This window comes from Gadus morhua, chromosome 8 (genome assembly GCF_902167405.1).
Source record: "Gadus morhua chromosome 8, gadMor3.0, whole genome shotgun sequence".
In the NCBI taxonomy this organism is placed as follows: domain Eukaryota; kingdom Metazoa; phylum Chordata; class Actinopteri; order Gadiformes; family Gadidae; genus Gadus; species Gadus morhua.
Window position 1 is genome coordinate 16,939,817 of NC_044055.1, and position 13,934 is coordinate 16,953,750.

At 39.2% G+C, this 13,934-nt stretch overlaps 1 protein-coding gene, 1 long non-coding RNA gene and 1 pseudogene across 3 annotated transcripts; 1 reads left to right on the plus strand and 2 right to left on the minus strand.

Moving 5' to 3' along the window:
- Positions 1-1,889: 1,889 nt before the first annotated feature.
- LOC115549096 (7-alpha-hydroxycholest-4-en-3-one 12-alpha-hydroxylase-like) lies at positions 1,890-4,156 on the minus strand (annotated as a pseudogene).
- A 1,711-nt stretch (positions 4,157-5,867) lies between these two features.
- LOC115548933 (uncharacterized) lies at positions 5,868-9,400 on the minus strand. Its single transcript, XR_003977667.1, has 4 exons — positions 7,680-9,400; positions 7,175-7,255; positions 6,480-6,939; positions 5,868-6,340 (listed from the first exon to the last, which is right to left on the minus strand). It is a non-coding gene; the product is annotated as an uncharacterized LOC115548933 (long non-coding RNA).
- A 1,208-nt stretch (positions 9,401-10,608) lies between these two features.
- higd1a (HIG1 hypoxia inducible domain family, member 1A) lies at positions 10,609-13,702 on the plus strand. 2 transcript variants are annotated; one of them, XM_030363872.1, is made up of 4 exons: positions 10,609-10,741; positions 11,056-11,141; positions 11,467-11,601; positions 12,689-13,702. In XM_030363872.1, the coding sequence occupies exons 2-4, from the start codon at positions 11,069-11,071 to the stop codon at positions 12,760-12,762; spliced, it is 282 nt and encodes a 93-aa protein (XP_030219732.1). In that variant the 5' UTR covers positions 10,609-10,741; positions 11,056-11,068; the 3' UTR covers positions 12,763-13,702. The 2 variants fall into 2 exon arrangements, with proteins under 2 accessions (XP_030219732.1, XP_030219733.1); XM_030363873.1 differs by having other exon boundaries at positions 10,641-10,741; positions 11,060-11,141.
- Positions 13,703-13,934: the final 232 nt, after the last annotated feature.

Genomic DNA, 13,934 nt, shown 5'->3' on the forward strand with positions numbered 1-13,934 from the left:
AGACTTAGCAGTCTTGTTTAAATGTTACAAATTGAGTTAACAAACTGAAGTTGGAAATAGTTTTAAGTTGTTGCAGATGTTATCTCCGCTTATTTTATTAATCTAAATAAATAAATATTAGCAGGTTCTCAATAGTAGGCTAATTCAATTCAGGGAGGGCATGATAAAATGTCTGTCTCCTAGGGGGGGAATGAAAGAAAAATAATTGAGAACCACTGGTCTAGAACATGTTGTACTTGTGGATTAGCTCACGTTGTTATGGCAATGAAAACTCCCTCAGCTGATAAAATGCTCCCGAAATAGCGGTCCCGAAATAGTGGTCTGTTTCTCATAGTATTCGACTAGTACATGTTGTACTTGTTGATTTTTTTGCATCACAAGTTTTATAAAAATGTATGTTGATACAATTTCTAAATTGTATGGGTCCATGAAAGTGAGGCGACATCATGTTGTACCAATGTGTTTCAGTAACATATTCAGGAAAATATGGTAATTTTTGAGTGAAACTTACACAAAGGAAATTTAATATACCTCAAATTTGTTATTCGAGTTCACAACCATTGATTATTCCTTCATCCAAACAGGCTTTTTTCATTTCATCACTTTAGTGGTTCAGAACTGCATTATTTAGCTGACACTGCCAGCTATCGGCTAAGACATACAGCATAGTAACTAAGAAAATAAAAGTTGTGAAAAAAGATAATCTTGCACAGGACTTTATATACTTCATATACCCCTGTGGCTGCTTGGGGTTGAGCCCCCCCAAAAGTCAGAACCTAGACTCGCCCCTGATTGAAATGATTAAAATTAGAATATTGTATGATTTGTGGCTTTGTTTTAATTCGGATTCATTCATATGAATATACATTAGTTCAGTGTATGCATAATCATTTTGTCATAGAGGCTACTGGGGGCTGTGGGCCCTAGCAGGCTATGGGCCCTTATAATTGTCATAACCTTTCCCCGCCATACGACGGCGCTGCATGCACATGCCATTCAGATATCTTGTTATTAAAACCGGAAGACAACTGCGCAGACTTTTAATCTCGTAATATGTCGGGAGCTTGATGTGGAGCTCTGTATGGACAGGGGTTGATTCTGATGTCCAAGATACGGTTAAGCTTCTAGGACACTTATATATAGCACCACCACCAGACTCTTCACGCCAGAGGGGTACTCTGTTCCTGATCAAACCGTATAGATGCTTTGCCTACCTGAAAACCGTGGTCCCGGGCCTGAATATTAGTACATACTGGCGGCACAAAACATCAGATGACTTTTCTGAGAGGCAAGAGTCTCTTTAGAAGAATCAACTTTTTACGCCGCTTACTTCACTCATATAGCATATAAGGCAAGATATTAGTTAAAATCCTTCAAGGGGCATAGTAAAATTATCCCACGATACTTACTGCAATATATTCCATTATATTTTTATTGTTACCCGAGTTTTGTGTTTTCCTTAAACCTAAATAAAGACTTTCCACCATAAATTTATGCAGAAAAGGCACAAATTGGTAAGCATTTTTTTTTATCTCATTGTGTTATATTTCAGATGAAACAGTGGGTTCACTGAAAATGGCCTATTTAAAAAATAACACAGGGCACACAGTTGAACACACTATATTTTTAGAAAACCTGTTAAAACCTTTACGTGCTTTATCAAATATTGATCACTAAGCCGTTCCAAAGAAAGAAAGGTCTACCCGGTCTACACTTGTATGGAATTACCACAATTACCACCATTTACATTGGCCTCCCATTTGCAATCAAGCGCAAGGACATTAAATAAATCTACAAATATTGCCATATATTACCACTGCAATATCATTGATTTAGAATGTTAAGAGATGACAAAATAATTGGGCAAATCCTAGCTTCTTTAATGGGATAGTGACATGAAATGTTGGACATTTCATAGATAAGTCTGCAGAGTGACAAAATAGGTTAAGCAGATTGTCGAAGCAATTTAATTTCACCTTCAGCCATTGATGTAGTGGAGTGTTGTATGCAATAGTCTTTTGATGGGATGGACTCAAGAACAAGTTAAAAACCAAGTATGAATGGGAGGGGGATGTGCAGGATGTCAGAGATGGGCTCTCTTAAGCAGTTATCGCTACTCCTTATATTCCAACGTCTCTAAGCCACAGTAATGTAAGAAGCCAGATTGTTTGAACTTTGCTGTAATCAACCCCCAACCTCATGCCCTGACTTATGATGGCTAGGCTATATTTTTACTGGTTCAAAATGAGGTATGTAGGCAAGGATTAGAACATTAACTTTAATGGACGAATCAGAATATGTAATTTTAAGACATATTTTATCATTCCAAGACAGGATATTAGGGTAAAACTATGGTGCCTTAAAACATAAAATACACCAGTTGGATGGAGGTGTGCATCTATAACCATTATAGATGGAAAATTTCAAAATCTGAGTCTGTATCTGAAACCAACATCTCTTGTGGGTTGCATGGCCCCAAAACCCCATCGCTTGACATCAAGGTTAGGTATCTCCTCACTAGGATTCTTCAGCTCAAAGTCAAAATATAATACATCAGGAACACAAACTGCTTCAACTCATTGGTGGCAAAGAAACGGTCAGGGCACATACTGACACCAGCTCCCCACGGCATTGTGTAGTACCTCAACTTCTTCCCGTTCTTTTAAAAATCAGTTTTCTTGCTGCCATCTGGGTTAAGAAAGCGGTCGTATTTGAAAGAAAGTGGGTCAGGGTGGATTTCGGAATCAATTTGAACAGCAGAGTAAGGGAAGAGAGAAATTCTGTCACCTTGTCGAATCTGATACGCACGACCATCAGACATTTTGAGGTTCATGTTTTCCATCACAGCTCTGGTGAGAACGGGGGCAACAGTCAGTCGCAGGGTCTCCTCAAGAGCACTGTCAAGGATTGGAGTTTCCTTGAGCATGTCATAGGTCAGATTGATGATAGGGCCACCACGCCTCACTTCCTGCCCAGATTCCGTCACAATCCTGTCCACCTCCCTCCTCACAGCAGCCATGGCCTCTGGATTATTCATGTGGTATATTAGTAGCCAAAAGGCAGCAGGCCCTGTGTTTCCCTGGGACGCCCACAGTATTAGAAACATGTATCGGTCTTGCATGAACTCCTTCATTCCTAGTTTCTCTCTGGTCTGCTGCAGTTCATGCACACAGCCGCTGGGATTGCCCTTATTCTTGAACACCTGTAATGACATAGTTTTCCAAAACAGCCTCAGCAGCTTCTTGACCTCAATCCTCTCTCTGGGTGACAGGACACCATAGGCCAGTTTTGGGAAGTATTGATCATATTTACGAAACTCCTTAAACAGTTCATCAGATTGTATTCTGTCCATCTCAAAGGATTTCTCAGTGCTCCCGGCCTCCCTTAAAGACACATTGCCATGCAGTGATAGGTACCCTGCCCTGAAAACAATATTATAACTGTACATGAAAAGTCCATCCTTAATCCAGGTATATTGGTCTCCACCTTTGCCAACACTGTGGAGCATGAGATTCTTCATCATACTTTCTGCGAATAATACTAGTCCATCGCCCATCAGATGCCTGTTGTTGTACTCATGTGAGAATTTGCTTTAATTTTCCATTGGCTTGTACCCAAATACTCTGGTCACCAGCTTCCTTGCAAAAGCATTGAAGTCCAGTTGTGTGCGGGCCTCCTTGACAACTGAACCAAAAGATGAAGGATCCATGAGGAATGTGAAGTAATACCCACCAAGTTGTACCGTGAATATGTCCCCATGTTTTTGCTTCATTCACTCTAAGAACTTTGCTGTGTCCCTGCGAAACTCCAACACGTGGCCCAACCAGGGAATGGGACCTCTATCTAATGGGGGTTCACCTGGCCGTTGCCTTCTGATTGCTCCTAAAAGGTAAAGCCCTCCAAATAGAGAGGCTAGAAGAGCCAGCAGAATTGGCACCAGTAAACCCATTGCTCTCTGTATCCTTTGAAGTGAAAAAAAATATGGGGCAGAGCAAAAGTTCCTCAGTGGTAGAGTCCTTTTGCTCCTCCTCTTGCCCTGTGGGTAGGGAGGGGTTTTTCAGGTAATAGTTCATGATGTCAAATCAGCTCTCTCATTTGGGAGAAACAGACTTCAAGCTCTTTATTGGTGCAATGTTTTCATGCTACTTCAAAATGGATTGATCTATTTGTTACTTCTACATAGTATATTCTATTTTATCGATAAAATATCATCAAAAGTGGCTACCATACTAAATTAGTATGGTAGTATGGTAGCCACTTTTGATGATATTAAAAAGTCCATCCGATTGTATTCCACCGTCAGAAAAAACAATAGGGGGTCTGGGTCCCATAACTCGGAAGCTATTGAGCAAAAAGCAAAAAGCCGTTTTCCATAGGAAATTAATGGTATTTTTTAAATATTTAAATAAAATAGGAGGTGCAAAATATTAATTTTTAGTGAGGTGTGTGTTGTTAGTACCACATAGTAGGACAGGTCTACATTGGTCTGGGGTGCCTGTGTCCCATAACTCGGAAGCTATTGAGCAAAAAGCAATTTCCCATAGGAAATGAATGGGATTCTTAAAATATTTAAATAAAATAGGAGGTGCAAAATATTAATTTGTAGTGAGGTGTGTGTTGTTAGTACCACATAGTAGGACAGGTCTACATTGGTCTGGGGTGCCTGGGTCCCATAACTCGGAAGCTATTGAGCAAAAAGCAATTTCCCATAGGAAATGAATGGGATTCTTAAAGAATTCAAATAAAATAGGAGGTGCAAAATATTTATTGTTAGTGAGGTGTGCGTTGTTAGTACCATATAGTAGAACAGATCCACATTGGTCTGGGTCCTCATGGTCCCATAACTCGGAAGCTATTTAGCAAAAAGACGTTTTCCATAGGACATTAATGGGATTTTTAAAAAATTCAAATAAAATTGGAGGTGCAAAATATTATTTTTTAGTGAGATGTGTGTTATTAGTACCACATATTCGGACAGGTCTACATTGGTCTGGGGCCTCTGGGTCCCATAACTCGGAAGCTATTGAGCGAAAAGCAATTTCCCATAGGAAATGAATGGAATTCTTAAAATATTTAAATAAAATAGGTGGTGCAAAATATTTATTGTTAGTGAGGTGTGTGTTGTTAGTACCATATAGTAGAACAGGTCTAAATTGGTTTGGGGCCTCTGGGTCCCATAACTCGGAAGCTATTGAGCAAAAAGCCGTTTTCCATAGGAAAATAATGGGATTTTTAAAAAATTCAAATAAAATAGGAGGTGCAAAATATTAATTTTTATTGAGGTGTGTGTTGTTAGTACCACATAGTAGGACAGGTCTACATTGGTCTGGGGTGTCTGGGTCCAATACCTGGGAAGCTATTGAGCAAAAAGCAATTTTCCATAGGAAATGAATGGCCGAATATGTCGAATATCCAACATCATACTAACTTCACCACGGTCCTCATTCGGTGATCTTTGTGCACTGTGACATCCGGTGAATCACTCATCACTCTGGCGAACCGATGATGGAGGACCGGCAGTTCACTTTCAAGACATCCCTGGTAAATGTACCCAAAGTCACGTTTTTTGACGTTCAGACTTACCGAACAACACTCCATAACAGCCCGCTCCAAACTGGACAGGGGATAGTTTATTTTTCGAGTAATATATCGACTACGAAGGTGAGTGTCTGCTAGCTAGCTTACGCTAGGTAGGTTGGCTTATGCTAACGTCAGTTGGGCGTCAGCTCAGTCTGGAGGGATGATGAAATGTGAGATTAAAAATAAGTTAGACTTGCACTTCTTTGGTACATACGAATGTGTAACTTCAGCAGAAATCGAAATGAATGTGAAATGAACTGAATTAATAAAGGAACTGAAACAATGAATAAAGGAACTGAGTACATCATTTACTACATTACATATTAACATTATTTTGAATACTTTCAGGATGGACTGACTTGACTTTAAAATTGATTATAGATGAAAGACTTCTCATTCAATTATATACATGTCATTCAATATATACAATGTTTTCAGTATAAAGAATTACAGCTCCGAAAAAATGAAGGGACCACTCCAAATGTTCATTGTCTCTCATTTTAATATTTATATATTATATTTATAGGTATATGTTTGACTAGAAACACTATTCCACAGGGATGTAGCCTTTTAAATCAAGTGGTCCCTGGAAGTTGGTCATCACACAGCAGACGGTCCACAGCTGGTTGACTGTCCCAGACAAGGTGAGAGGACAGTGCGTTCCCAGATGCGGTATTCCTCGACTCTGCGTATTGCTCTTTCCACGAGGATTCGAAGTCGGGTCGATTGCTTGTGTTTTCAGAGAATCCTCTTTGATGAACTGCGCAGTGGTTAGAGAGAAGTTAATTAGTATTATTATTGTGAGTGCTTCAGTCCATCTTAAACATTTGTCTACATATCTTAATGGTCACATTTGGGTCACAGTTTTAATTTGAAATGTTCATTCCTTTCATGCCTACCTGTCATCTTGAAGGGTGGTATAATCAGCGTTGCCCCACGATCAGCTAGTGGCTTCTCGATGGTGAAACCCTTGTCTGCCATGCAGCCATCTCCTGGCTCCGGTAAATCCAGCAGTCCACTTCGTTCAGTCAGCTCTCGGTCAGAGATGGAGCCGGTGAAGAGACTTGAACCAAAAGTCACAGCACTACAAGGGGCAATCCCAATCAAGGCCTTTAAGGTTGTCGTGTTCTTGTAAAATGAGAAAAACCTCAGACTGGAGGGTGAGGGATGATGGATTCTGGCATCGCACCTCGGTGCAGTCGATGATTACCCGAACATCTCGACTGTACTGCACAAATTTGCTTGGCATGGTGTTCTCGACAAGGAGCAGGTAACGGTAGTTGGCCCACATTATAACAACACGGGAGACAGTGGAAACACTGACCTGAAACATGTCAGCCAGCACCTTCTCTTGCAGGCCTGCAGAAACCCGGCAGCAGAAGACAAAAAACAACCAGTTGCATTCTAAGCGTTGGACTGGGAGAAATTAAAATGTTTGTTTCTTTTTCTGAGCTTTTGACCAATAAACCAACATGAAGGCAGATGGTTGAATAGCCTCCCAGAAGACACTAAAATCATCTCTTAATTTGAATCTGGTGTAAAAAAGGATGTCCTTGTTAGAGACACAAAATCTGTGAAAAGGCACTTGACCCACTTTCAGCTGTGACAGCTCTCGTCAGCCCCTTGACTGTTTCTTCCAATTGCTGTATGCGTGCAGCAGCAGCATCCAGTATACCTGTATGAGATGAGATATATATATTTTTTTTAATCTGACCCAGATTTTGGCTGTGACTTGCATATTGGAAGTAGTTTGGACCTCTAAAGAAATGGCTTTTTATAGCTCAATATTGCTTTTAAAATTTGCTTTTATAGCTCAATATTCACCTTTACATTTAATTAAGTAAGACATAAAATGCAACATTTGTACTTGCGATGAAGCTTTTCACATTGTGGTATTGGTCAAATGCTGGGACATCAATAAGACTAAACATTTTGTGCCCGAGTTCTGAAAAGTTGACCTATCTCCTCGGTATAACCTACTAAGAGCCCATTCCGTGATTAAACCATAGGTAGCACATCCGGTCAGGTAGGTGGTTTAAGAACAGTATGGGGTTCTAGAAGGCCAATATTTCAGAACACTAACAAACACACTGACAAACCTGCTTTAGGAGCAGAACCGAAATCATGTTCTGTCATCACCACCGAAGCTGCGATCTCCTCCGTCGGCTCTTATTCACACGGCAGCGGTTGCTCCAGAGGAAGGGCTGGGTGAACGTCATGGCCTAAGCGAGTTGATGCTCTTTTATAAACGGACTCCCTTCTTGGCAGTCCCCAGTTGTTCCACTGGAAACGGGAGGGTACAGACCCGATTTTCAGTCGCTGGATGTGACCCCGGTTGGTTGCTAGCCTGCTAGCTGTAGCGTTAGTGTAGTCTGATTCACTAAAGTGCCGGCTACAAACAAACGTGCTACCTTGTTTGATTTTAAAGTTTGGCCCTTCATCCCGGCAAACCGCTTGAATCCACTTCTTCCTTAGAGTCAATTCAGTCGGGAATCCATGAAAACTTAAGTAGGGTTGGCGTTGTTTGTTAGATGTACAAAGTGGAACAGAGCAGTGACATCTAGCCTTTGTTTCAGCCATTGTTGAACTGCGCCGGAAGTGTTAATGCAAAATGAAAACAAATCCCGCCCGGAAGCGTGATAATCCCCACAGCAACCATGATTTCCCTTAGATTAATGGAAAGTTAGAGAGTAGTTGTTTGAGTTTTAGAGGATATGAGCTCTACATGTTGAAACATACATATTTATATAGAATAAATTATAAAAATAAAAGTGAAAATAGCGAGCATGAACAGTTTTGCTGACTTCCCCACCGGCCCTTGCATTATTGCAGTCATTATTGTGTATAAAGGGTGACTCTGGCAATCTTGCATGTGTATTCATCCATTGTTTACCATTTGCATATGAGGCAAAATATCTTGATTACAATTTAGTGATACACCAAGAGTCAAAGGTTTCAAACTAGCTCAGACAAGCCATGATATATTTGGATCTGGCATCATGGCATGAGTATTCAGTAACAACTCAAAGAGGTCCCAGTTAGAGAATATTCTTTGTCGCGCAAAGGTCTGGGACATCCTCATGCCTAGAATGCGTTATTCTTCATTGCCGTGTATATTAAAGTAGCCTAGTTAGAGTGCATATAACAGCTGAATGAAATAATATAAAGAAAGTACAATTCATTTATATTTCAGCAATACTTGTCGTCATGCTTTTCACATTGAACCGGAGGGACTATAAATAATAAGCGCTCTAATGCAAAATAAATGTTGTCATTTCAAGTAAAATATGCATACAAAAATGCATAACAGAGCCTAGCCAGAGCTTTTGAAAAATGTGCATCTAAAATTGTACATCTTAACAGTCCTAATTCATAAATTCTTCAGTCAGCCATCGCAACAGAAATGCTACAGCTTAGAAGCCAAATTTCTCTCTTTCTTTACCCCTTTAGTTCCACTCCCAACACTTTCTCTGATTCAGGGAGCTTATCTTGTCCTGCCAGGATAGCTATATTTGGTTGGTCATGTTGAACGCTGCCTCACAGCTGTGGGCCCGACCAAGTTAAACATGTACAATTGCCAAGTTCTCGGTCGATTTGAGGTATGCGTTGAACTGCCCATTGGACAAATGAACTTTGAATTTTGGATTAAACGCTGTTTACAACTTTTCTCAATTTAGAGCGCACCTAACATATGTCTGTCAGTGTGATTGTGGTTGATGTAAGACCATCCTAGATATTCTGGTGGGCCTTGTACTATTGATACAGCGCCATCTACTGTTGGAAATAAGTAGGCCTAGTAGATCGCGAAAACAATGATTGACCCATATAAATAAAAAAATAAATAACGCACTCAACAATTATCATAGATGCTTTTTTATGTAGCATTAAATTAAACAGATGACGGAAACATGTATTAAATCAACACTTTAAAGGGTGCACTTATATGGATTTAAAAAAACATTATTAAACTGCTTTGAAAAAAAAGGCGACATCTAGCCTAGTTGTAGGCAACAATAAATAAATTGTAGCTTACGTGTTTGGAGTTAAGATGAGACAGTGATTGTGTAGCCTATGTTTGAAAGGGGGGTTATTATATATCTTAGCATTAGTTTTTAAGTATGACTTTGACTAAATTTCACACCGGTTCAACTTGCAGCTGCTTGAGCATGGTTTAAAATGTGCAGGTCATGAAGCGTATTCAATCCGCTTTATTCACAGAGCGGCTATATTGGCTAGGTGGATGGTTAACCTTCTAGAATTGAACAATGACAACTCAGTGCGTTCATTTTAGTTCTGCATTCAATTTCCTCACTCAGGTAGCATTAAAAATGCATTTAGCCTAGAAATCGTTTTTATGTCATGTTAGTTTCCCAAAGTGGGTGCACCCGGGTGGGTGCTACGCACTGGTGGTGGTTAGTGAGGTCCCCCCTTCACTGTAAAGCATCTTTGAGTCTCTAGAAAAGCGCTACATAAATTAAACCCATTATTATTAAAGATTCTAGGTTTCAGCTCCATGGCCAATAAGTGTCTTATAAATTGTAAAATATAATTATCAAATGTATAGGCCTAGTAAAAGCAGTTGGCCTCAAGTAATCTTTAATTTATAATAGTGACAATAAAACAAAACTGGTTCATAAGTTAAGATGATGTTTAATTGAATGATAGATCCATACAAACAAGCAGATTTGATAATTGTTTTTTTGTTTTAAATTGCCATTTAATGGCCAATTATTAAACATTCATTAATTCTTTCAGGCGCATTCGTCCACCATAAATATAGATTATCAAATATTTTTCTGTTCTAAAAACACATTACTTAACTCAACTCGACTGTGTGAAAACTATAGTGCATCTCATAAAGCTATTTGGCAAAGTGAACAGCGAAAATAAAACTTTTGTTATGTCCGTCTGCAAAATAGAAAAATGTAGAAATAAATTAAGTCACAAAAAATTGTTTATTTCTATATCGACAATATGCAGTTCTCGGGTCAGAAATACGAAAGTCATCCAACATTTTGCCGACGTCACGATTACGTGCCAAAAGCCTCGACATATGACGAAACAGAAACTACTTCCGGTCTCCAGTGCGTTTCAGCGAGTCAAGATCACACACCACCGGTGCAGTCCTTTGCCAGAGTAGTTCCTAACGAACTATCACAAGGTAACGACTAATAGTTTAACGTCATTTTATATAAGGCTTCTGTTCTACCTGCTTCCAAGCTTCCCGTATTATGTATCTTATTGGTGTGTTTAACAAACTTATTTTTGACCTTCGTCTTCTTGGATGTGTTATGCTTGGGGATCGTGCCGGTTGTTACGCTACGCAGATAGGTCTATAGCTGACCCTGGCCACCTCTGGCTTTTTAAACATCAGATGTTTAAATATTTGAGGTGTAACAATCACAAATTTAACATCTAAAATGAACTTGAGCCTTGTTGAAAATGATGTCGTAATATGTGTTATTTTTTCTCCAGGAAGTTATTCAAGATGACAGACGCTGATAATTATAATGAATCCAAGTTCATGCGGAAAGCGAAGGAGAATCCATTTGTCCCAGTTGGTTAGTAGCCTAATCTAACAATCCTCATCTAAATACATAGAGGAATAGCTTATTAATTAATAAAATAATACTTGAAGGCATTGATTTGGAAATGCATACATTGTGAGCCTTTATATTTAGGGCATTTAGCAGACACTTTTTATCCATAACCACTTACATTAAGTACATTTATCAGAAGAAAGAGAAACAAAAGTATATCGCTGTCGGTTCAGTAAGGATGTTCGTAATTTCTTCTTTGTTACTGATACTAGACTGACTTCAACATGACCTTATCAATTACTGTTAAATAATTTCCAATCCATTATTATCCTTGCCATCATTACAGGAATGGCTGGGTTCTTTGCCATAGTCGGGTACAGACTTTATAAAATGAAAAGTCGCGGGGATACCAAGATGTCCGTGCACCTGATCCACATGCGCGTAATGGCCCAGGGCTTCGTGGTGGGAGCCATGACTATCGGTATGGACCTTTTTGTTCACTATCACCCCATCTGGAAATGTATCATGACCTTGCTTTTTCATAACAATTATCTGACTGGCTTGTTCTATAGGCTTACCCCAAGGTTATTATTTTTCCCAATGCAATTTGTAAATGACCATAGATAGGGCATGTATGCCATCATGCTTGTTAGTAGTCATTAACGTCTCTCAAGCGTAATGTGTTAAAAGTAGTTTTCCGCCCTGGTATGGTGGCCTAATATAGTCACTCTATAATTTATTATAAATGCAGTTTATAGTTAATAATTTTGATCTGAAGGTTGCTGCCATGACCTCCGATACATGACAGGATGATCTGAGTTAACATGCCTCAGGTCTAATAAGGAAACATGACGACAGGAGTCATGTTTACAGTATCAATTTACAGAGGATCGACAATTCATCGAAACACAAACAGGTTTTACCAAATATGCATGGTCATTCCTATCTAATCTAGCAACTGTAGAGAAGGAATGAAAAATATATATAAGGTGCAGGTAAACTAATTAACAGTCAATTTAACCGGAGTGTCCACACTAAGTGTCCAGCCCGGGGTAGAAGCGCCTAATGAGTCTGGTGGTCTGTGCTTGGTTGATCTGTTTATGCCTGCCAGATGGTAATAGCTCAAAGAGTCTATGATGTCCAGGGCTGCGAGTGGCTTCGGTTTTCAACTCATCGTGTCTCGGTGCCTTGCGCAAAAGGGGATGCGTATGGCACATTGCTGCCTTTTCGATGTATGTGTATTAAACCAATTTGGGAAGTGTTATTCGTATATGCAAAGTAGTCTAGGTGAGCCGGCAATTGACCGAACTGCGGGCGGAAGAAATATAAGTTTTGGTGTAGCAAGGAGCCAAGACTTGGTGTGTCTTACCCACTCCCTACCATATAACAGTAAAACCATTGTTATCATTGGGTTGTTCGATGTCTTAGTCATTTAATAGGTCCTAGATGTGGCATTTTACGTGACTGGTCTGGACCCATCCATAATCCCTTGTTCACATGTCACATGAAAAATCTCCTCTGTATCTTATTCAATGTTTTTGATTTATGCTTCTTCTTTTCTGCCTCAGGTGTCATTTACTCGATGTACAGAGATTTTGTGGTGAAGCCCAGAGAAGCACAAAAAGCCCTGGAACCCAAGTGAACTCTTCTAATATTTATTGTTTTTATTTTCCCTTTAATATTACCTCATATAAAGGTGTTTGACACTGTTTATTTTTTATAGACATCATACATTGTATATGCACCTTCCGCAGCTCACCTCTGCTGTAAATAGTCATGCTATACCATTATCTATGGAATTGATAGTGGTTCCTATCAATCACAGCCTATATTATAAGATACAATATAAGATATCCCCTCAGTATTCAGAAACAGCTTTTGGAAAATTGATCATGAAGGCTGCCTGAGGATGACATCCGAAAGTAGAATGTGTTATTTGATATTCACAAGCAATTTGGAAAGTTGTTTAATGCCACTACCTGTGAATATGTAACTACATGATCAGATGTTCTTTATGACATGACTGCATTTTGCACGTAGTCTGATTCACATTTATTATTTCATTGTCTCACCAGCCGTCGATGAGCAGTATCCTGGCAAAGTAATATATTTATTGTTGATGTATTTTTTTTTTTTGCCAAACTAAACACGGTTGAACATTTGTGCTTTGACAATTTTTTTGTGATCGCAGTGACAGTTGAGTCTCCTAAATTAAACCTTGGCTGAAGGTACGAAACTCAAAATACCAAACAAATCATTGACATATTTTTTTCCTTTTGGAATATTTGGAATATTTAGTTTCAGAGTCAAAATAAACAGACTTGTGGATCATTATCAATTGTTACCTCTTTTTAACACTTTTTCTTTTTTACATTTTCTTCAAAAAGGCATCAGGTGGGTCCAATTTGTATGTGTAAATTCCACACTCTTTCATTCAGTTTATCTCCAATAATATCAAAGCTTACAGAATCCTCTGGATTTAATTTTCAGTTTGAATAGTGAATAATTGTGTTTGCGTTGATTTGTAAAGGTTCACATTTTATTTCTCCTAATGTTTCAACTAATAAAGATCTCCAATCTCATTGTGTTACAGCGTATGATTCACTCTTATGGCACGTTCACATCGCTGGGAATTATGGGGAAAACATTTTCGCGACGTCAGAAAGTTCTTGTGAACGACACGTCATGACGCTGTTATGATTCTACTTCGATTCGGCAACTGGGGCCAGATTTTGGCAAAAAATTTCCAGTTGGTGACGTATGGTTTACTAGTAGTGACGCCCATGAGCATGGCAGAACATGAAAGTTTTACTC